The 25380-nt window shown below is 41.0% G+C and overlaps 1 protein-coding gene across 3 annotated transcripts in view; it reads right to left on the bottom strand.

The window, feature by feature from the left end:
• Nucleotides 1-414: 414 nt before the first annotated feature.
• Nucleotides 415-25380, bottom strand: part of BBOX1 (gamma-butyrobetaine hydroxylase 1) — a 154236-nt gene continuing 129270 nt past the window's right edge. For all 3 annotated transcript variants that reach the window (XM_077460841.1, XM_077460843.1, XM_077460842.1), the window contains exons 6-8: nucleotides 8694-8890; nucleotides 5928-6094; nucleotides 415-699 (exon numbers count right to left, since the gene is read on the bottom strand). In XM_077460841.1, the coding sequence (XP_077316967.1) occupies nucleotides 539-699; nucleotides 5928-6094; nucleotides 8694-8890 (525 nt within the window). In that variant the 3' untranslated portion in view covers nucleotides 415-538. The remainder of the gene's footprint in view (nucleotides 700-5927; nucleotides 6095-8693; nucleotides 8891-25380) is intronic.

Raw genomic sequence — 25380 nt, 5'->3', positions numbered from 1 at the left:
CAGAAAAGGCCTGGTCTTGTGTTTGTTCCCCCTATGATTGCATAGGTTACCTATGGGTACCCCAGTTTCCTCCAACACTCCAAAGTTGGTAAGTTAAGTCATCCTTTTTTTAACCAGAGTGCCTTCAGGTTTCTTCAAGGGTGCAAAGGAAAAATGCCTAAAAATTGCCCAAAAAAAGTTTAATCCTGTTTTTTAGTTACACAAAGCCAAGCATTTTCATTGTGCACCATCAAAACCTTCTTGCCATCGGAGTGATGACAACCAATTATGTCATCGGTTCAAAAGGAGGAGCACCATTACAGCATCCTTATTTGCCCCTCCCCTGCCCCTCTTGTATTAAGAGTTAATAACTGAGAATTTCAAGTGTAATTCTGAAGAGATATGTAATAACAGAAGATAAATTAGCCAACAACGTTTGGTAAATACCAATCTCAGGTAGACGAAGCCTTTAATGTTTATAGTAAAAAAAAATGTGATTTGTTATAAACATATTTTATTCTCTTTTGATAAGTTTTAATTTGAATTCATGTGTATTTAATCAGTTTGAAATTTGCAGTTTGGTCTTTAGGGCCCTCAGTCTGGACATAACAACATCCCAATCAAGGTAAGAGCCTTCAAGGTGACGTGAGACATCTGCCCCAGATTGGAAGGTCTTCCTCCCATGCAGAATCCTCCAGTTGTCGAATGTTACCACTTGACCTAAACACAGAAATAAACTATTAGAATCGGACCCTGTCGCTAGACCATTTCTTAAAAACAACAATTTTCCTATAAGATTATATGTGCAATTAACTTATCTCATGCATATTATTTACTTGTAAAAGCCTCCCTTGTGTGGACATCAAATGACACCCTATAGTATTCCACTTCACTTTACATTGACAGCTACATAAAAGGTTATGTAGAGAGGTGAAGGAAAGGGGGGAAGAGTTAAGTCAGCACAGAGAGTAATAAGGAGAGGTCTATGACATGGTCTAAACTTTGGATGTTCTGGTGTTCAGACAAATACTTCAGCCAGTTCGTAGCCTTGTTTGGTGGGAGCAGTGCCTCTAATATAGAAGTGATTTTTCTATTGCTTCTATTTTTCACAGCTTCCCACTGTCACTGGTTCTTAAAGAATCCACAGGTGCCGCTCTGTCCTGATTTTAGGGGGACCTCATGCAGTTTTCTTTGTGGAGTCCTCCTTAAAATCTGTACCAGATCCAAAAGGTCTAGTATGGATTTCTAGAACTTTTCTTGAGCTGCTAAAATGTATTTTTAACCTCTTAGCACTGGCACCTCTCAGCCCTTTGGGATTTTTATGATTCCAGGAGGCAGGGCAGGGCTTAAGATCCCATGACGGTTACATTGTCTGAAAACTCCTGATCACAAGGAGTGATCGGTAGCTTTAGGTTAGGTGATAAAAACTGTGCCGGGAGTGTGCAGAGCACGCACTCTCAGCACAGGTGTATTGGCAGCAATTCATGCAAATATGCCGCTCCTTGGAGCTAAGCACCAGGCGCCGAGAGGTTCATATTTGCATACAGTCGGTGCCAAGGGGTTAAAAATTATACAATATAACAGTCCAGAGTAAAAACATATGATGGTTGGCAAAATATTACTTTCCAATATGCATTTAAAAAAAGGTGATTTTTTTTTATTATTATATAGTTTATATTATTTTATTATAGTTTTTTTTAATATTGTTTTTGTATAGGGGGGCTTCTTGGGGCCAAGGGCAATTTCCCCTTTTGCCCCCAGGACTAAACTCAAGGAAATATTCAAAATTTAAACCAGAACTGAAATAGGGGTGGAAATCTTAAAATGGGGACACCTGTTCTTGTAACAAGTAAAAGGGCATGTCCCCTACTTTGGGGAGGTTTCAACACACTTTCTGCTACAGGACAGAGAGTGAAAGGAAATCTTACCAATGGTACACCGATGGCCAAGAGAAAAGAAAATCTGTCAGGGATTTTAACAATATTTTATTCAAAATGAAAAAAAAATCTGCTTATAGATGTTGTAAGCAAAGTGGACGTTGTATTTTGATGCAAGATTTGGTTTGAAGAAAATGTATGGCCTTTTTAATTTCTTTTCAGCTGTACTGTACATGTGAAATATCAGGTTAGTATAATCATATGCTTTGCTATGCTCAAATACCTCTTCTAATAATGTAAGCCTTTAGATCTCCTAACTCAATGTAAACAAGGTACTCCTTGGCTGACTGGTATTTTATCCCAATAGTTGTACACAGAGAGTGCCTAATTGCAGTGAAATACAAATCTCCCTCTAGTAGCCAACCTAGAAACTTCTATAATTATTATAATTTCAAGAATATAGAACTTGTAAAAATGACTTGAAACTGTAGTCCCACAAAAAACTAAAACAAAAATAAAATTAGAAGAAGTAAGAGCATGCAAAGTTTGTTGTGGCAATCCCTTTTTCCAAGTTTTTCACTTTGTGTACACTATACAGCGGGACCTAGAAGAACCAGTGCTGGAGACGGCTTTGCCAAATGACAGGTTGGTGACAGGGTTTTGGACCCATCATTCTTGGATCGCGAGGCGGGAGAGCGCTGCTGCATCTGTGACATGTTACATGTTACTTGTTACACCATGAACATGGGTATAACATGTAACATGTTACAAAAGGTAAACTTATCCTTTAAGTTAAAAACTGCAATGATAACATACCGTATGTGCTCATAGAAAATACAATATAAATTCTTTTTAAAGACAAATTCTACTTGGGCATACACATTCTCAGTAAACCTATAGTAGATAATAATAGGTTATAAATACCTGGTATTTGTAATTTTATTAAATGTTGTAGAAATATCTACTGCAAATATAAAGTCGGTTGTAACTGGAAGCACAAACCCTACCAGCTCGTGGCTGTCTGGCACGTTTCATTGGACTCTATACAGGATAGTTGCAAGGTACACAGTGTATTTTCTACCCCACACAGGTATATGGGTAGGGCATGTTCACAGTTAAACATTTATGAGGAATGAGCACTGTGGCCAAAATCTTTTCCAAATGCAAATTTTCAACCAAAGTCTAGTGAGTACTCAGGAGGAGCAACTGTTAAATCAAACTGCATCGTCTGTGCAGGTCAGGTTGTGCCCACAATGCATGATTGTAATATTGAGCTGCCAACAAATATTAGTTTCTCTTAAAAGCCAAAAGTGTATTCAAACAACTTATCAAACAAAGTGAAAAACAGACATAAATAAGTTGCCATGAGTTCAGGAAGGTCATACAAAGATTCAATCCGAGAGAGAGAGAGAGAGGGAGAGTCTGAAAGCAAACAGCTTCTGCTGTGCTTACGTTTTAGAAAACTCATGATGCTTTGTGAATTTAAAGTTATGGCTGTATCCTGTATTACACAATTATTTGCAATTCAGCCACTTTCATAAATGTGTAGGCATACTATGAGTTAAGTCCAACAAGGTGCTTGCCACCTCCTGGGCTTATCGCTTTCATTTATATCTGACAGTTTTATGGAGCTACATTTCAGAGGCTAAATCTTCTGGTCTCAGCTCCTTCAGCTGCAGAGTCACATGCAGCTGCTGTGCCCACCCTTCCTCTCCTCCTGCCCAATTACAGAGCACTTTGTAATAATGTAAACTTAGAAATATATCAGATGGGTGGACATAGCTGCTGTGTGTGAGAAGACAATGCATCTACATACCCAGGGTGTGAGCTCCATAAAACTGTAAGATGTAAGTAATGCCTAGTACACTCGGGCCAAATGTTGGTAAACCTCGGCCGGATCAATAAAAAGCTGGCCGACATCCGGCCTGTGTGTATGTCACCCAGTCCGACAGAAGCCATTTTGCCGGCTTCTGTCGGACATGCATGCTGGAACACCAACAGCCAACTGGCTTCTGATCAGTGCTCTCGGCCAATGGCTGAGAGCGCTGACTGGAGTGTTTTGTCAGAGCACAACAGTTAGCAGGGGAGATCACTGTACTAACGCTGAATTGTTAGTACATCGTCTGTGACTGGCGCTGTCAGTTTTTTTTTTCGTTCAACCCGCTGAGTTGAACGAAAAAAAAACTATCAGTGTGTACCAGGCTTACGTAAATCCACAAGCACCTTGTTGCCATTAACTCATCGTATGCCTTCACATTTTTCAAAGCAGCTGAATTCCTGAAGTTCAGCTTCAAATATACAATTGCAAGGATTTCTGCTTAATACCTAAATAAAAATATCTGTTGATCATGTGAGAAATTCCAAGCTGTCCTGTGTCTTGTGCGCAGCTCCTGCATTACCTAATTGAGAAAAATAAGCTCTCCAAGGGCTTAAGACTACAGACTGCTTAGTGTCTTTGTTGTAGAGATGGGAGAGTTTGAGAAGTTGAGCCAAACAAAATTGGGCAGGGCTGACACCAAACAGTCTTCAAATATGCTGTGTATTTTCAGCCCGCAACAAAATATAGGAGTGCATTTTTGGCAGCTCAATGTGTTTTCTTCTGTTCTTAAATTAATAATGCAGAAAAAAACTATGTAAGAAGTGGTCTCCGAAGCCCACAGCCGCGCTAAATGGTATATGATATATGTGGGTACACTAGACAAAACGCTATCGAGAGAAAAGGTGTCGCCGCCCCTATAGCTCACAGCCCCAAAGGGGTGTGAGATATAACAAACAGAAAAAATAATAAGGTAGGGAGAGGCCTAGGCGCCACCTGTCGTAGCTAGATAAATATGTGTGTAAACCCTATGTGTGTGCAATAAATAGGGAAAGTTCAAGTGAAGGGAGTTGTAACCACACACAGGAGGTCACAGTGAAAGATTGTGTAGGAAATATTTCGTATAAAGTTATGTCCAAAGCGGGCTACATGAAAGTACTGGGTATAAGTGCCTCTACCAAGAAAGAAAGACAATTGTGTCCAGATTCTACGTAGACGTGTGGCCAAAAAAATAATAAGAAAAAAACAATAATAGAATTTCAAAAGGTAGAAGTATAGGTACTCTAATATTGGTTAAACCATATGTGCGTGCCACTATAAAATCTGTAGTCTTAAGTAAATACCAGAGTGTGACAGTGCTCACTATACCGTAAATAATATATATATTTTATACATAGAAAAGTTATTGTATATGTGCAAACAACTGTGCGACGGGTATGTATATGTACGGTAGATAATATATATATTATGTGCAAAAATAGCAGTCAATGTGTGCTGGTGTGCAAAAAATGCAAAAAATTCCAAAAAATTTTCAAAAAACCTTTCCAAAGAAGCTCCTATATTTGAGGGGCCCCCTTAGAGGATTTGTTTGCACAAAAAATGTGCAAAGGTTGTGCAAAGAAGGTGCAGAAAAAGTGGAAAAAAGTACAAAAAGGTGCAGCGGTTATACTGTATACATGATTAGATTACTAAAAAATGTCCTACACAGACAGTGAAAACAATCCTTTAGAGGAGTACAGGGCAAAAAACAGTCCAGGATAAATACAGTCCAAGTAATATTTCAGTTTCAGATTCTTCCAGTGATAACAGATAAAAGTGACTGGTGCTCAAAACATGAAGAAATTCAGGTGACTTCCGTGCTCACCCCCTCAGGTCCCCACTCACCACAACTATGTGCCCACACGGGGCGTTCAAGCCTTCAGAATTGCACGGTGCGAGGTCTAATTATTCCACAGGTGGGCACGTCCTAAAAGGGGGGACATCCGGCAAAACTCCACTCTGTGTAACCTTCCTCCACGACAGGTGGCGCCTAGGCCTCTCCCTACCTTATTATTTTTTCTGTTTATTAAATTAATAATACATGGGAAAATGTACATGTAATAAACAAATGTACTGCATACATTCTTATTTTGCTATGACAAAATGTCCCTTTAATTTTTGTGTAAGGAGCGAATGTTGTGTTAGGACATGAAATCTGATTGTGTTATACCAAATAAATTAAGAACTAATTAGGGAGAGTACATTTTATAACTAACCTGGTTTCATTTTGAAACAGAAGATATTCTCAGGCTTATTCATGAGAACGACAAACTCTTTTAAGGAGGAGTAAAAAGGTTGCACTTTCTCTGCTGGTATGTTGAGTACAGAGTCCCTCGTCGCATTATTAAAATTAATTTTCAGAAGTTTACCATTCTGATCTAGCCTGAAAAAAAAGAACTCATTATCAAACAAATTATTTTCATCTTTAAGCCATCATATGCAAGATAGGGGAAGTGTGATAGTAAAACACTCCTTTCTCAGAGGGAAAATAATTCATGACCAGAGAAGGCATATGTATATAATATTAGGACAGATCTCTTAAAGGGTAATTAGAGTGGAATTCTAATTAAGGATATCCACTCCCATCCCCATTCCAAAACGATTCTATCTATTAAACCTATTCTGAAGCCTCTCTGGTCTGATCAGATGATCGAGTACCAAACTTCAGTGAAGAGGGGAGGTAGGGACAACAGTTGCAGAGCCTAGGCAATGTTGGCACCCATAGGCTTACCGTGGGGCATCCATTGGTTGTTCCTCATCTACGCTGAAGCCACCACTGGGATACGATCATGTAACCAGGCTGGAGCGGCTTCAGAAAAGGTAAGTATAAACATCTTTTCTTTCATAGGGTAGATAGAATAGTCTAAGAATAGGGGTGGGAGTAGGTTTAGCCTTAGTTAGAATTTGACTGGAATTACAACTTAAACACCTTAAATTACACCTTTTTACAAAAAATAATAAATGCCCATTTTTTTGCAGGTAAGACTGTAAAGCATGCACCAGCGATCAACGGATCGTTGATGCCATGCAGACCAGTCAATGTATCTGCTTGCTCGTACCTCGTACGGGCAAGCCAATACAATCTGACAGGAAGAATCAATAAACTACAATCCGACAGCCACTAATAAGTGATGTAGCTGGGCAGGAAGCTAAAGAAATTCTCTGGTAGCTGTCAGAATGGGGTATCAGAGGGAGCAGGGGCCAGTCCTTTCATAACATGGTACACCCTGAATATGGGTGTAACATATTATGTGTAGCAAGGTCCAGGGCCTCCTCTAGTCTAAGAGAACCTTAAGAGCCAAAAACTGCTGACATCCTTTTGAATATGGTGGGTTGCAAGGCATAGTGGGTATATTAATTGGGCGCCAGACACTTCCAGAATGCAGAGAGATTTTATTTCTCTTAACAGAACTTTGGGAATGAGGGTTAGGGCCAGGACACTCTTAGGTAGTTGCAATGTTAATTGTCAGACTCCGAGACTTCTACAGGTAAACAGCCATGCAGAGAACTTAATCCAGCAAGACACCACATCTCCTATGGCAACAGTCTTTAGTAGTTTATTTTACAAGGTGTAACAGTTCTGTCACTTCCACTACAGTCACTTCTTGTAGTTTTTCAGTCCACTGAGCGCCCACTCTCTCAAGACTAGATGATTCACACTAGACTACAAAATTCACTGCCACTGTATCCCTTGAGCTCTTCCAATCTTCACTGTAGTATCTTCCTCAAGCGTCACCCCCACTTCTCTGCTGGTTCCCTCGCTTGGCATTCCAGATACTCATCAAGCTTCATCCCACTACCCTGCTTGGTCCCTGGCTTGACACACTGCTCTGGATGCATCATCTCCACTGGCTGGGTCCCTGGCTTGATAACTGCTGAAGTTTTACTATTTTTCACCATCCCCGGTTAGTGAGAATTCTGTTCCGGTACTTGCTTCAGCTACTCACTGTGGTCCCTGGTAATAAGGTGAATGGCTCCTTAGTGGTGACAGCTTCCCCTTCTACCTCCCACCACGACAGGGCCTTCAACTGGCAGAACCGTCACTCTCTTGCTTCTGGATAGGCCCTCAGACAGCCTAGCAGCCAGATGTGCCTGGGACAGGCCCAAACTCTGGCCAAGCAGCTCTGGCAATACAACACACGTCCACCCGGACAGCCGTCAAGGTGGCACAGTCTACCGATCACCTACGTCCACCCAAATATATATAGGCTCTCCCAGCAGGCCACGGGATTTAAGAAAACCCCTGCCCATTGGCTGATATACCCCATACACTCCTAATCTGTCCTTGCTTTGCCCTTGTCTTATCTAATGTTACCTGGCCACCTAGTGGCAGAAGAGAGAAGTGCAGCAATTTTCATGCTGTAGAGTAGACTTGCAGAGCTCTTGATGTAGACTCACCACTACAACTTTTCTCTTGTTTAGAGACTTGCCACACAAATGTTTTTTAAATTGTAAAAGTGTCAACTAGAAATTGTGCTTCAAATGCTCTGCAAGTGTGCAACTTGGCAGTGAAAATGTGCACCAAGTTAACAGACTTACAATATCCTTGCCATCTGGGTATGGAGGGGGCATGGTAGGCTGTTGGAGATCAGACCACTGCACTCTCTTGAGAGCAGCAGTCTGACTCTCCAGAATGCTACCAACATAGGTCAGCTTAGTACATTCAAACATGCATATAATAGCAGAGAAAAGTAAAAAAATAATGGCACATCCTTTACTTTTCATGCAGCCCGACTGCATAAAAAGTAAAATGAGTGATTTTTCTTAAAATAAAACTGAAGTTCTGAAAAGCATGGTGACTGTGCTGTGTAGTAGGGCTTTGCAAATCTCACAACTAGATGGATAAAAATACATAACATTATAAACATTATATGCTATATAATTTCTGTCCAGCAAGAGGCAGTATTTTCCTTTCTCTCTGTGTCTCTTCTTATTGATGAGCACAAACTACCTCTAAAAGAACCAGGTCTGAATGAGCTTACTCGATTATCCGTTGTTTGGACTGGAGGGAAAAATCACAGTAATCAATTCCAGTGTCTGTAAAGTCGATCTGCGTAGACGTGAGGATTCTGAATGCGTCTGGATTCTGCTCTTTTAGTTTGTTGCAGACATGGAACCCGTCTACCACTTCACTCTCACCTCCAGTTTCAGATTGTTTTAAACAGTGAAGAAACTGTACCTGGGAATTGGAAAATGTCACAGTAAATTCATAGGACACACGCAAACTACTTTACGTAGTTCTCATGTGTTGTTTTACATTATAATACTGACATCACCCATGATGAGATAATCAATTCATACAGCAACAATCAAAGGGGAATTATGGTGCTGATAATCTGAATGTACAAGAAATTTTGTAGAAACCCTTTTATCTGGAGCACCGTTATAGAGATTTCCCCTTACTTCCTGTCCCACTGACCACGGTTTCATCAAATTATAATGCCACGTACAGACGATCGGAACTTCGGGCCAGCAAAAGACAGATGAGAGCTAATTATATTATAAAATATAATATATGTATTCAAAAAAAAATTAAAATACATGGATAAAACATAGACATGAACTGCCTTCACTAGATCCAGGTGTTGAGAAAATCAAGGTCGTATGCCCTACCATATGGATTCACCGCATGGATATACTACATCCTTAATTGCCACCGGCTAATGCTTGGTTCCCTAATATTGACCTAAGAGAATATCCTATACCATATAAATGAGATTGTGAGATATATTGAATACTCATTTATTTATTTTGGCTTCATGAGTATCTTTGTAGATTATTTGCTGGGGTTGTTCTCTCTCCTGTACTCCTATGGTTTATTTTTTCCAGGTTCCTTATTTTTGGATATTTATACCATCTACTTTGTTGTGACCCATGCCTATTCACAACCGGGTATAAGTATGCCCCTAAAAAACTGTATTACGGTCTGGCTACTTTCATATATTAATTAATGGCCTTATCTTGCCTTTTATATTTATGAATTCTCCTGCTGCCCTTGGAGGGGTTCCACCACACGGCAGCTAGCTCTGGTGTCCCTGTGCCCACTCCCCAGGCTTTGCTGGTGAGCACCCCTTGATCCGCCACAATGACGTGAGTATTATATATATTTTGTTACATTATTGTTATACATATTATGTTTTGTTATTAATTTATGTATATTTTCTTATACATAGTGCTGCCTTACTAGTATATGGGGTCCTGAAGAAGAACCGGTGAAACGCTGACCTGACTACTGTAAATATACAGATCCTTACATGCACTATTCTATCTTGCTGTATATAGAATTCATCTATCATTTCCATTATTTATAGTAGGGCATACAACATTGATTTTGTCAACACCTAGATCTTGTGGAGGCAGTTCATGCCTATGTTTTAGCCATGTATTTTACATATATATTTTTCATAAATATATTATATTTTATATCATTTCCTTGTGTGGTCTCCTATATTGAGCCTATAAAGTCCAGTCTATATAGGCAGTGCTTGAATACATTCAGCCCACAATTTTTTTCAAATGCACAGTAAACACAATACAGTGCATTCTTACAATGAACAGCAATGTATCTGTGCAGCATGCTGCGGTGCCATTTATTGTGAATGACACCCCCATATAATGTACACTAGAGTACAACACGCTACAACATATGACAACACATTTCTTTAAAAATTGCTTTGCATCCAAAACCGTTGCTTGACTCTCGCTGAATGTCATCTGTCAGTATTTCCTTGTAGGTCACCTGCCCTGGGGCCGCTTTGATCTGTGGCTGCAGGCTACAGTGCTTCCCTCCAGGCTTCTGCCTCCTTATCTTGTTTGTCACACAGCAGGAGCGCTGTGTGTCATGGAGCTGGGTCTGTGTGTATGTGTGTTGTCAGTGGCACTGTAACAAGGTCCCACCCCCCCCTAGAATGGCTTGTGTGATAGTAGATGGAACAATTTTGAATCGGTGTTCAGCCTATCACACGAGCCGGTCTTGGGGGGGGGGGGGTGGTACCTTGTTACAGCGCCGTCGAACACATACCCAGCTCTGTGACACACAGCAGGAGATGTCCTCTGTGTGTATGATCCAGGGCAGGCTATGGTGAGTCTGCATTGATGGGCACAGTGAGGCCACATTGATGGGCACAGTGAGGCTGCAATTATGGGCACAGTAAGGCTGCAATTATGGGCACTGGTAGGCTGCATTTGGTGGGCACTGGTAGGCTGAATTTGGTGGGCACTGGTAGGCTGCAATTGATGGGCACTGATGAGGCTACATTTGATGCGTTGATCTCTTGTATCATTTCCGCAGTCTCTGACCATCTCCTGTACTATGTCTGCAGTCTCTGACCGTCTCCTGTACAATGTCTGCAGTCTCTGAGCTTTCTTTTGGTGGTGTTTGATCACCTCTACGTTTTTTTATTTCTTGCTAAACAAATAAAAAAGGACCTAAAATTTTGAAAATAAAAGTTTTTCTTCTGTTTCTGTTATAACATTTTGTAAATAAGTAAGATTTCTCCTTCACTGATGGGCACCGATAAGGCAGCACTGATGGGTACTGATAAGGCAGCACTGATGAGGTGGCACCAATGAGGTGGCACTAATGGGCACTGATGATGGGCATTGACAGGCTGCACTGATGGGCACTAGTAGACAGCATTGATGGGTGGCAATGATATGCAGCACTGTACTTCTCTTGGATGAGTTCTCTCTTGAAGCTCTCCCAGCCACCTCATGGGTCCCCGATCCATGAAGAATCAACTCTGGTACTTCTCTAGAACTCCATCCCTTTTAGCGTCATTGAGGTATTGAGCAGGCTCTCCTCTTTGGAATCTTGAACACCTGGATAGGCCTAGCAGCCAGGGGAGCTCCTGGATAGGCCTATCAGCCCGGAGCTGTTTCTCACACACCCACCCAGACAGCCGCCTGGGTGGGAAAACCTAGATCACCTGTCTCTCTCCAATTAAATACCCTTTACCAAAAGGCACAGCGGTCAGTCTGGTTGGCTGAGAAAAAGTATGTTTATCCATAACCTGAATTCACTATAGCTTATCATACTAATGTCAAAGGCAACAGTGCCACCTACTGACAAAACTGAGAAGCCACAGCTGAAACAGGATTAGGAGAAAACCCATGTTATAAAAAAAAAAAAACAACTGCAAATTAACCAGGCTAGCTACCACCCAGCATAGCTAAATTTACCTGTAACCCTGTTTTAGGACAAGGGTGCTACATCTCCATTGGTGAATGTTAACTCTCATGGTCAACTGTTCTTATAGCAGTTTTTCTCCTATGACCAAATGTTTGGGAATGTTACACTCACCCAGCGAAAGACAAAGACAGTAAACTATTACACACATACTACAAACATTATGGGTATTATTCAATACACTTGTATGAATGTTAAGACATTTGCAAAGCCAATTTTTTTATAAACAGACACCGTACTGTGCGTTACGGCATGTTCCTGTATTGAGGGGATAAAAGAGGGGGCTGGGTAGATTTTTTTTTTTTACAGTTTATGAACTTGCCCTTTTTTTCACTTGAAGGTATATTTGGTAAGTGTTAGAACCTCTGTTAGGTCTTTATTACTGTAAGCATCACCTGTACCTTTTGGTTATAATTACCACATAGAAAGTGACATTTGGGGAGAAAAGAATTTGGGGAGGAAGAATCTCCCTAGTGCAGACAGCAAAAAAAACAAGCTGAAGTTATATCCCCTTCATATTTTACTCATACAAAAACAACGGACTAGATACCTTTTTAATGTTCAACAAGCCTGAAGTTACATTTAACTTACATACCTTGCGAAAATAAATAGTGAAAACCTTGGAAATATTACCCCCCCTCTGATACATACAACCTCCAAGGCTATTCTTGATAATGCATAATGCATTGCTAGGAGTCTATCTTTGATCAAACCTGTCCTACTAACCTCATGATGTGATTCGAAAAATATATGCAATACCTCTAGGGCTTTGTGTACATATTTCACTCATCTACACAAGTTTGAGGTTTTTGGACTCACCCCTCTTCTATACACTGCCAGGTGTGTTTAAAATGGTCACCTTCTATTCTTATTCTTAGTTTTACTTGAATCTGTTCCTGTCTTCAATTATAATTTTTTTTGTGTTTACTTCTATTGGGAGTTGTTATAAAAAATTATGAGCAAGTTGAATAGTGATATTTTGATAAAAACATGGCATAAGTTGCTCCACAGTTTCATGATGAAGTAGGGGGAAAAGATTAACACAGCCTCACCCCATAGTTAGAAGTGTATTTATGTAGACAAGAGGAATGTACACTGATCCTTCTACAAATTGGTATGCTTATACTCTGGGGTGATTTTTGGGTAGCAGTTGTGGAAAAACGCTTGGTAATTTATTCATAATAAAATCATTATAATTTCCTGTAATATAGGACTGATGTTCATGTTCTTTACCTTCTGCACAAAACTATTTTTTAAATGTAAAAGTCATTTTAATGAGAATTTTTCCATATAATAGGGTCTTATATAAATTCAAGTTGTATATTAAATATTTAGTAGTCACCTGAAGAGTTCATTATTTTGTAGATGAAAAGTCAATATCCTAGAAGGCATTACTATTGCCATTTTGTAGAGCTATATGTAATCAGATACAGTGTCAGAACTCTATCTGCATATGCACAAGATTTGGCATTGCATCATTGGAGGGCCAGCTGAAGCAGCAGAAAGAGATAGCTGGCTCCCAGTGAAAAAGAAATATGGTGGTGTGGGACAGAATGCGTAGGAAGGCACTGGTGCAAAGAAGAGGGCAATGTTGGGGGCATATGAGCGACTTCCGCATGATCGGCTGCATGCCTGAGTAACTCCACACTACTTACTCCGTTTAGCCTGCTTTCTGGGGCCAGAACTTTTTTTCAAATATACCCAGCACCCCCAGGATCAAGTTGTGCATGTCTCCAAAGTAAAAAAAGACCAAGGGGATCACGCAGAAGTCTCTCACTAATTGCTTCGGACACTGGAGAGATTCAGCATGCCACAAGATGGCGCCGGAAGCCCTGCCTCTCCCTCATCACAGCTCTCACAGGACTCCTTTGTTTCCCCACAGGACAGTGAGTACACATCTCCTCTCACAAAAGAGGACCGAAACAAAAGCCTAGACCTATTTACAGAAAAATGGCTGCTAAATTCCAAACAGAACTGCATAAGAGCACGAATACCCTGACACGGGAGATTGCTGCTTTAGGGGCCCATATTGACTGCTTGGAGACAGAACATGATGAACACAGTATAGCTCACAATGGTCTCTCCAGAGAACATGAATCCTTTGCAGCATAGGTCACCCAACTGCAATCTCAAGTCGAAGATCTCGACAATCGCAATCGCAGAAACAACCTCAGGATCAAGGGTGTCCCTGAATCTAACACTGATCTGATCCCTGCCATGCATAAATTGCTCCAGTCCCACTTACTGGATCATCAAACTGATTCTTTTGCTTGTAATCGCATACACCGGGCACTACGTCCAAAACCACCCCCTGATAAATCCCCTCCCCCCATTGTGCTCTGCCTAAAGGACTTTCTGATAAAATGGGAGATCCTAAGAGCAGCCCGCAACTCTCCCACTATGTCCCCAGTAACCCTGGACAGACGGCGTAAAATTAAGGAGGTCACTACTGTGTTGGCTTCTGCACATATTCGTTACACATGGGGTTTTCCCTTCAAGCTTACCATCCCCCATAATGGAACAACATACGTGGCTAACACACTTTTGGAAGGTCAAGAAATCTTTGTTAAACTGGGCTTTATGGAAGCAGAGGCTTTTCCCGGTCCACCTTCCACACCACGTCCAGCTTCTATCTGGCACACCCCTTCTCCGAGACGTGAGAGGAGGCACACCAGACATGTAAGTGGCCAAAACTTCAATTGATTGCCTGTCTGCTGCTTATTACTGGCACTAAGATTTGCCATATTCCCTTTGCTAACACTATATCTATAACGGACTGCTTTACTTATGTTTCCCGATGACAGAGCACCACCTAATTTACTCCCTGCAAACTACTACACATTGTGGACTATATCTTTTATTGCTTCCTAGAGTTGCAAGTAAACAGAATGAACAGATGGTATGATCTCTCCCTCACGGATGGCACCAGGACACTTGAGTATTCCCCTACATTGCCACCTAAAGACTTATTGATGCTGCCTCACCCTTTTTTTTTAAGGTTTGGCAAGGCCCTCATTAACTGGTTGGTAATAGAGCCATACTTGGACGCCTTCCACTCTTTCCTCCAAGAGGTTTTCATTAGGTCCACATGCATGGAGACAGGCTGCAATATTTTTACTAGTAAAAAAAAATAATAATAATAAAAATGCCATAAATCTATCCCCTATTTTCTAGACGCGATAACTTTTGCGAAAACCAATCAGTATACGCTTATTGCGATTTTTGCTACCAAAAATATGTAGAAGAATACATATCGGCCTAAACTGAGGAAAAAAATTGTTTTTTTGATAAAAAATGTGGGTTATTTATTATAGTAAAAAGAAAAAGATATTGGGGGTTATTTATGAAAGGCAAATCCACTTTGCACTACAAGTGCAAACTACAAGTGCAAAGTGCAATTCAAATTTGAAATTTCACTAAAAAGTGCACTTGGAAGTGCAGTTGCTGTAAATCTGAGGGGTAGATCTGAAATGAGGGGAAGCTTTTATTATCCAATCATGTGCATCATTTGCATCATTTTGCACTTGTAGTTTGCCCTTGCAGTGCAAAGTGGATTTACCTTTCGTAAATAACCCCCATTGTGTTTTTTTCAAAATTGTCGTTCTTCTTTTATATATAGCGCAAAAAAAAAAAATCAAAAAAAAAAGGCGATCAAATACCACCAAAATAAATCTCTATTTATGGGAAAAAAAGAAAGTACATTTTGTTTGGGTACAGCGTTGCATGACCGCGCAATTGTCAGTTTAAGCGACGCAGTGCCATATCGCAAGAAATGGCCTGGTCATTGAGCAGCCAAATCTTCCGGGCTGAAGTGGTTAAAATATTGAGTGCAAAATTTGGTTCAGGTCTTCACAGAAACCGAGCGGATTTGATTTTTTTTGTCATAGCTTAATTGAACAAGCTGAATTTAGAAGCCAGTTTCTGCTCTCTACAGTTTTAAATAATTAGAAGGTAAAAATAACCACACACCTACACTGTGTTAAATCACTATCACCTTGTGGCGCTAAATAGGTAAGATCAATCCCCCTGTAAAACCACCAAACCTAAATAATGGGAGTGTACAGAGTGGATTCTCCAACCCTTATTGCATACACCTAAAATAAAGTGTATATAAGCAAAATCAACAAGTCAAGTGTATAAAAAATATTATCAAATGACCTAGTTCATTCAATAATTATAAGTGCAAGAGTAAACAGAAATTTTCATATCCATTAAAATATGTGCATATCCCTCAACAAAAAACAATATAATCAAAAATAAACAAATAAATAAAAAAATATATATATACAATAGTGTATACCGATTCCACAAGTGTTTAAATCAAGCAGAAAAAACAAGTCATTTTCTTAAGTGAGACAAAACAATTTCTTAGCACATAAAAAAAAGAAAAAAGTGCTCAGTAGAAATGTCCCAAAGTAGAGCGACAGGTAGTGATAAAATAAAAAATCAGCAAAGACTTCTTATGTATGCTTTCTTATCAGTGTTCCCAATCGATGAAAAACTCCTTCACCACACCACCAGTGACCCCCTATGGATGGAGCACTCACCAGACAGGTTGCCTAGCACTCTCGCACCAGGCTCAACAGGCGTTTTAAATTGTTTAAATTAGGAATCACAGATGTCCAGCACAGAATATCCAGAGAGTATTAATTCCCCTTTGCAGATTCCAATAGGATTATCTCCCCAAGTTCCTCAAAAAGAAAAACAAAGGCTTCCCATGGTGTAATACTATAAAACAACTTTAATAGCACACTTAAAAGCCACTTGGTAATGCACTCACATGTAAAAAACTTGTAAAAAGCACTTCAAAATCACTGCAATACTTCACATCAGCAAAACTTCACTCTAAGGCATTGGTGGTTACAGTGGATACTGGTCGCAGTTAGCAGTGTCAGTGATATCTCTCACCCCTCCTTTTGCTGTATGGTACCTTACAGCCAGACTCTCAATGACACTCTCTCTCCAGTCCTGTTCCTCGTGTAAGAGGTACACACACTTCCGCCTTGTTTGCAGAGTTTGATTCAATCAATGGTTGCCAGATAGCCACGCCCCCGACATGTTTCGTCACTAGGACTTATTCATGGGATTGGCTATCTGGATCTCAATGCCTCCTTTTATTCTAATGGCAACCATCCCTTAATGAGCGTCACACCTACTCTTCGAATGGTGACTCCCAATTCTCTCATCCCACCAATCTAAACACTCCGATCCACCCACCTCTCAATCAGAGTCCTCCTCCACCATGCAGAACCAATCCGGTTGCGTTATATCCGAGGAATTACGAGCCAGCAGATGTAACACACTACAGCTCGTATGACTCCGATAGTGTCTATGCGGGCAATCATCTCCTCCCCACTTGCACGGCTTCAAACGCCTCACAAGGTGTCCCCACGCCTACTCCAATACTTAACTCCGCCCCCCACTGTAGCACACGGTGTGACGACGAAATCATCTATCCGCGCATGCGCAGATGTTATCACACTCCCCAACCATCGAGCAACGTAACCACGCACGCTTCAGCCGCTCGTTCCACCCACCACGGGGGCTCTCAACCATAAAGCCGGCCGCACCACCACTGCGCATGCGTCGACATCTCACTCGCGCATGTGCAGATGCTGTTCACCTCCCCGCTACCAGACCACGTCAGCAAGCAGGCACCAACCTCTCGCTCCGCCCACCAAGAAGCTCTCGACGTCAGGGGCGGCCGCACCACTCCCGCGCAAGCGCCAACACCTCACCCCCTCAATCGCAGAGCGAAATAGGATATCATCCACGACTATCCTCCCGACCCTTCGGATTCCTCCTCAGAAGTCCGAGATACTCTTCCTGTATCACCGCGCACGCGCACATCGGACAACATTCTAACCACAGCATCTCACACATCACAGAGCTAGTGCCACATTCAATTCCCTTTCACAAGGCACTCCCACACAATCCTCTCGAATCAGGGGAGGGAAGCCGCAAGACCAGCATCCCAATCACTCATCATTCATATAGTGAGGCACCTACCCCCCCATATAGGTGGCTGTGCCAGACCATATACCAACCCTCCTCCCAATATTTCACGAAATCTTGCAATAAGGGTGAATGACAGGATACTAGTAATTATAACATATCTCCCATCTCCCTATCCCCATTAGGATGCCTACAGTATCCTCTATATCGCCAATGCCCTAAAGTTTACACAGTACACATCCTATCATTTATATCATACAATCCTAAGTGCAAATGATAAAAATGTGCATCACATCATTATCTAAAAGCAACTCTAAATGAAAAATTAAATATAATTCTTTATAACCGCAGCTGGTTGCAAAAGTTGTCACCATATGTATCCCCATCAATATGGTGCGTACACACCCATGCACGCCTAACCACTCCGTAAATCATGATCTAAAGATACATATGGTGTACCATCTTTCACCTATCTGCATAATACAGGTTAAAATTATTAATCTCAATGGATATCAATATTGGTCATTCTTCATCAAAACAGATTGGGCCCATTGGGCGTATACTTAATTAATTAATCCAAACATCTCTTATAAATAATTTCCTATAGCCCACATGGTCTTCAATAGAATCATTCATGGGGGCAATTCCCCAAAGGGCTATAATCTTAATACACTAAAGGGGTTAGTTCAACATACGAAGCACAAACATAAAAAATATATATATACTTTCTAATCCTAAAGTCGGTGATCACTTATTTCCCATCCTAATACTGCAGTGTTATGAGTTGCTAATAAAGCAATTCACATCTAATTCGATGTTCATTCCTCTCGGCGCCAGGCTCTTCATCAGAAAGATCCATTTGGTCTCTCTCTGAGAAAGTTCCCTCACCCGATTAGAGCCCCTCCATGAGGGGTGTACATGATCTATACCGCAGAATTGTAGAAGGCCAGGATCTTGATGGTGATGTTCTTTAAAGTGTAAAGATACACTATGATCCTGGTACCCCTTGCGAATATTAGCTAAATGTTCGGAGATGCGAACCCTCAATAACCTCTTGGTACGGCCCACATAGAATAACTTACAGGGGCACCATAGTAGGTATACCACATATGGGATATTACATGTCATAAACTCCCTTATGTGGAAGGTTTCGCCCACTCCATTAGTTACCGTAGTGACCCCCCTACTTAGATTCCTCACGGTTTTACAGCAAATACATCTTCTGCAAGAGAAGAATCCCTTCAGTTCATTTGATATGGTTTGTCTGATCGGGGGATCAATTATTTTTTTTTTATTTTTTTTTTTTTAACAATTTTATCTCCTATGCTCGGGGCCTTTCTGTAAATGAACCTAGGATAATCTGGAAGGCACAACCCCAAATGTTTGTCTCTCCCAAGGATATACCAGTGTTTTGCAAAGATATATTCAATTTCCTTATACTGATGATGGAATCCCGATAAGAACTTAAACTGATGATGCGTGTCCCCCTCCTTCTTACATGGCTCAAGGCAGACTTCCCTAGGAATATTGGCTACCTCTTTAATGGTCATATCCAGAATGGTAGTACTATATCCTTTCTGTACAAACCTCTTTCTCAGAACCTCCGATTGGGTCAGATAATCCCCATCAGTGGTACAATTGCGGCGTACCCTCAAGAATTGCCCTCTCGGTATGTTCTTAATCCAAGAGGGGTGATGCCCACTTCTTGTAGATAAGAAACTGTTCCGATCGGTGGCCTTAAAGAAAACTGTAGTCTTCATTATGGTATGGGGGCATGTTCTACTCTCAGCAGGTTGGTGTGGCAATGGGGGCTAAGTATGCCCCGAGCCTCGCCAACTTGTTTATGGCTGAGTGGGAGGATAGGTTCGTTTTTCAGAATAAACCTCAACAACTAGTATTTTATCGTAGGTTTATAGACGATTTATTCTTTATCTGGGTTGGCACTGAACCATCAGCCAGAGAATTTATCAGGAGATTGAACTCCAACTCCAACAATATTGTACTTGACTACAACATCAGTTCCAAATGTGTCAACTTTTTGGATCTTACCATTGAAAGAAAGGGGGTTGCAATGAAGACTACAGTTTTCTTTAAGGCCACCGATCGGAACAGTTTCTTATCTACAAGAAGTGGGCATCACCCCTCTTGGATTAAGAACATACCGAGAGGGCAATTCTTGAGGGTACGCCGCAATTGTACCACTGATGGGGATTATCTGACCCAATCGGAGGTTCTGAGAAAGAGGTTTGTACAGAAAGGATATAGTACTACCATTCTGGATATGACCATTAAAGAGGTAGCCAATATTCCTAGGGAAGTCTGCCTTGAGCCATGTAAGAAGGAGGGGGACACGCATCATCAGTTTAAGTTCTTATCGGGATTCCATCATCAGTATAAGGAAATTGAATATATCTTTGCAAAACACTGGTATATCCTTGGGAGAGACAAACATTTGGGGTTGTGCCTTCCAGATTATCCTAGGTTCATTTACAGAAAGGCCCCGAGCATAGGAGATAAAATTGTTAAAAAAAAAAAAATAATTGATCCCCCGATCAGACAAACCATATCAAATGAACTGAAGGGATTCTTCTCTTGCAGAAGATGTATTTGCTGTAAAACCGTGAGGAATCTAAGTAGGGGGGTCACTGCGGTAACTAATGGAGTGGGCGAAACCTTCCACATAAGGGAGTTTATGACATGTAATATCCCATATGTGGTATACCTACTATGGTGCCCCTGTAAGTTATTCTATGTGGGCCGTACCAAGAGGTTATTGAGGGTTCGCATCTCCGAACATTTAGCTAATATTCGCAAGGGGTACCAGGATCATAGTGTATCTTTACACTTTAAAGAACATCACCATCAAGATCCTGGCCTTCTACAATTCTGCGGTATAGATCATGTACACCCCTCATGGAGGGGCTCTAATCGGGTGAGGGAACTTTCTCAGAGAGAGACCAAATGGATCTTTCTGATGAAGAGCCTGGCGCCGAGAGGAATGAACATCGAATTAGATGTGAATTGCTTTATTAGCAACTCATAACACTGCAGTATTAGGATGGGAAATAAGTGATCACCGACTTTAGGATTAGAAAGTATATATATATTTTTTATGTTTGTGCTTCGTATGTTGAACTAACCCCTTTAGTGTATTAAGATTATAGCCCTTTGGGGAATTGCCCCCATGAATGATTCTATTGAAGACCATGTGGGCTATAGGAAATTATTTATAAGAGATGTTTGGATTAATTAATTAAGTATACGCCCAATGGGCCCAATCTGTTTTGATGAAGAATGACCAATATTGATATCCATTGAGATTAATAATTTTAACCTGTATTATGCAGATAGGTGAAAGATGGTACACCATATGTATCTTTAGATCATGATTTACGGAGTGGTTAGGCGTGCATGGGTGTGTACGCACCATATTGATGGGGATACATATGGTGACAACTTTTGCAACCAGCTGCGGTTATAAAGAATTATATTTAATTTTTCATTTAGAGTTGCTTTTAGATAATGATGTGATGCACATTTTTATCATTTGCACTTAGGATTGTATGATATAAATGATAGGATGTGTACTGTGTAAACTTTAGGGCATTGGCGATATAGAGGATACTGTAGGCATCCTAATGGGGATAGGGAGATGGGAGATATGTTATAATTACTAGTATCCTGTCATTCACCCTTATTGCAAGATTTCGTGAAATATTGGGAGGAGGGTTGGTATATGGTCTGGCACAGCCACCTATATGGGGGGGTAGGTGCCTCACTATATGAATGATGAGTGATTGGGATGCTGGTCTTGCGGCTTCCCTCCCCTGATTCGAGAGGATTGTGTGGGAGTGCCTTGTGAAAGGGAATTGAATGTGGCACTAGCTCTGTGATGTGTGAGATGCTGTGGTTAGAATGTTGTCCGATGTGCGCGTGCGCGGTGATACAGGAAGAGTATCTCGGACTTCTGAGGAGGAATCCGAAGGGTCGGGAGGATAGTCGTGGATGATATCCTATTTCGCTCTGCGATTGAGGGGGTGAGGTGTTGGCGCTTGCGCGGGAGTGGTGCGGCCGCCCCTGACGTCGAGAGCTTCTTGGTGGGCGGAGCGAGAGGTTGGTGCCTGCTTGCTGACGTGGTCTGGTAGCGGGGAGGTGAACAGCATCTGCACATGCGCGAGTGAGATGTCGACGCATGCGCAGTGGTGGTGCGGCCGGCTTTATGGTTGAGAGCCCCCGTGGTGGGTGGAACGAGCGGCTGAAGCGTGCGTGGTTACGTTGCTCGATGGTTGGGGAGTGTGATAACATCTGCGCATGCGCGGATAGATGATTTCGTCGTCACACCGTGTGCTACAGTGGGGGGCGGAGTTAAGTATTGGAGTAGGCGTGGGGACACCTTGTGAGGCGTTTGAAGCCGTGCAAGTGGGGAGGAGATGATTGCCCGCATAGACACTATCGGAGTCATACGAGCTGTAGTGTGTTACATCTGCTGGCTCGTAATTCCTCGGATATAACGCAACCGGATTGGTTCTGCATGGTGGAGGAGGACTCTGATTGAGAGGTGGGTGGATCGGAGTGTTTAGATTGGTGGGATGAGAGGATTGGGAGTCACCATTCGAAGAGTAGGTGTGACGCTCATTAAGGGATGGTTGCCATTAGAATAAAAGGAGGCATTGAGATCCAGATAGCCAATCCCATGAATAAGTCCTAGTGACGAAACATGTCGGGGGCGTGGCTATCTGGCAACCATTGATTGAATCAAACTCTGCAAACAAGGCGGAAGTGTGTGTACCTCTTACACGAGGAACAGGACTGGAGAGAGAGTGTCATTGAGAGTCTGGCTGTAAGGTACCATACAGCAAAAGGAGGGGTGAGAGATATCACTGACACTGCTAACTGCGACCAGTATCCACTGTAACCACCAATGCCTTAGAGTGAAGTTTTGCTGATGTGAAGTATTGCAGTGATTTTGAAGTGCTTTTTACAAGTTTTTTACATGTGAGTGCATTACCAAGTGGCTTTTAAGTGTGCTATTAAAGTTGTTTTATAGTATTACACCATGGGAAGCCTTTGTTTTTCTTTTTGAGGAACTTGGGGAGATAATCCTATTGGAATCTGCAAAGGGGAATTAATACTCTCTGGATATTCTGTGCTGGACATCTGTGATTCCTAATTTAAACAATTTAAAACGCCTGTTGAGCCTGGTGCGAGAGTGCTAGGCAACCTGTCTGGTGAGTGCTCCATCCATAGGGGGTCACTGGTGGTGTGGTGAAGGAGTTTTTCATCGATTGGGAACACTGATAAGAAAGCATACATAAGAAGTCTTTGCTGATTTTTTATTTTATCACTACCTGTCGCTCTACTTTGGGACATTTCTACTGAGCACTTTTTTCTTTTTTTTATGTGCTAAGAAATTGTTTTGTCTCACTTAAGAAAATGACTTGTTTTTTCTGCTTGATTTAAACACTTGTGGAATCGGTATACACTATTGTATATATATATTTTTTTATTTATTTGTTTATTTTTGATTATATTGTTTTTTGTTGAGGGATATGCACATATTTTAATGGATATGAAAATTTCTGTTTACTCTTGCACTTATAATTATTGAATGAACTAGGTCATTTGATAATATTTTTTATACACTTGACTTGTTGATTTTGCTTATATACACTTTATTTTAGGTGTATGCAATAAGGGTTGGAGAATCCACTCTGTACACTCCCATTATTTAGGTTTGGTGGTTTTACAGGGGGATTGATCTTACCTATTTAGCGCCACAAGGTGATAGTGATTTAACACAGTGTAGGTGTGTGGTTATTTTTACCTTCTAATTATTTAATTTATATATATACAAGTGGCAGCTGGGGGGGGGGTAGGTTGATTACTGGCGCAGTGTTGACACACTGGGTGGCGGTGTTTGATGTGTGTAGTATTTGTGGTTCTCTACAGTTTTAGTAAATCTTTTTTGTGTTCCTCCAGAGGTGGCTTGGGGTTCCTGAAATTGTGGCTAAATGACCTTGCCACTTGGCACTGTACTGCACCTCTGTGGGTGATGCCAGTGCCCATGCAGACAGTGTAGCACTTCTGGGATGGATCAGGACTTCTGAGATGGATCAAAGCAATTCTCTGTGCTGCACTGCTGACGCTGACCAATCAGAATTACTCTAATACACCCTAGAAGCACTGCAGAAAGAAGGGGGATAAGAGCAGGAATTTTAAATCCATGGACTGCTACAAAGGCTCATCACCCATGTAGGTAGGTACAGCAGAAACTGGGGTTTAAGAAGGGTGTAGAATGTTAGTTCACCTTTTAATTTTTTCTAAGGTGAACTAACCCTTTATATGTATTTTTTTTTAATGCAAGTAGTGTAGCTACCAGAATTTGATCCAGTATCAACCTCTTGCACTCCCTGTACTGAAGAGCTCTGACTAGGGGATGGAGAGGCAACATCTGAAGCCATAAAAATGTGCATCTCAAGGAACATATAGCTAATATGAGGCGAGAATATAATGGAGATTATTTATCCAAACATTATGCTAGATACAATAACAAGGGCCATATTGGTGCTACATTTCTAGCTATGGACACATTTTCATCACATTGGAGGGAGCCATGTACGTAGAGAAATATCAAGACTGGAGACACGATAGATATACAACTTGAGGACATATAGACCATATGGCCTCAATGTTAAATTCATCAATAATAGTTGCCCCCTTTTTTATCATAGCTGTTTCATATCTTGGGGGTTTTACAGATTTTTTTATTTATTTTTTCTCTGTATAGTTGCCTCCTTTAGGTAAAAATAATATAGAACAATACATTTAAATGTGATTATAAGTATAATGTAATTATGAACAATTTATGGAATTTTTATAAGTTTTTATATTGCCCTATATTAACTTATATTTTAATGTTATTTTGTTAGCATCTATTCCTCTTTGGCAATAACCATCTAGGGGATACATTTTTTTTTCTAACATAATTTGGAGTATGGCATTCATTTAACACTATTGCTTTTAATAGTATTTATTATTATTGTAGTTTTGCAATGCCTGTATTTATCACTAGATGGCTTTAGTTTTGTTTGTGATTGATCATAGAGGTTTTGTTTATCTGGGAGCAATGTTTATTTCCACTTCATGTTTCCTTTGATATACAGTATCTCACAAAAGTGAGTACACTCCTCACATTTTTGTAAATATTTTATTGTATATTTTCATCTGACAACACTGAAGAAATGACACTTTGCTACAATGTAAAGTAGTGAGTGTACAGCTTGTATAACAGTGTAAACTTGCTGCCCCCTCAAAATAACTCAACACACAGCCATTAATGTCTAAACCACTGGCAACAAAAGTACACCCCTAAGTGAAAATGTCCAAATTGGGCCCAATGAGTCATTTTCCCTCCCCGATGTCATGTGACTCGTTAGTGTTAAAAGGTCTCAGGTGTGAATGGGGAGCAGGTGTGTTAAATTGTGCTATCGCTCTCACTCTCTCATACTGGTCACTGGAAGTTCAAC

Source organism: Lithobates pipiens, unplaced genomic scaffold (genome assembly GCF_037356315.1).
Source record: "Lithobates pipiens isolate NorthernLeopardFrog02 unplaced genomic scaffold, aLitPip1_a1.2 Scaffold_10, whole genome shotgun sequence".
Lineage (NCBI taxonomy): Eukaryota > Metazoa > Chordata > Amphibia > Anura > Ranidae > Lithobates > Lithobates pipiens.
This window is presented reverse-complemented; position numbering and strand designations above follow the sequence as displayed.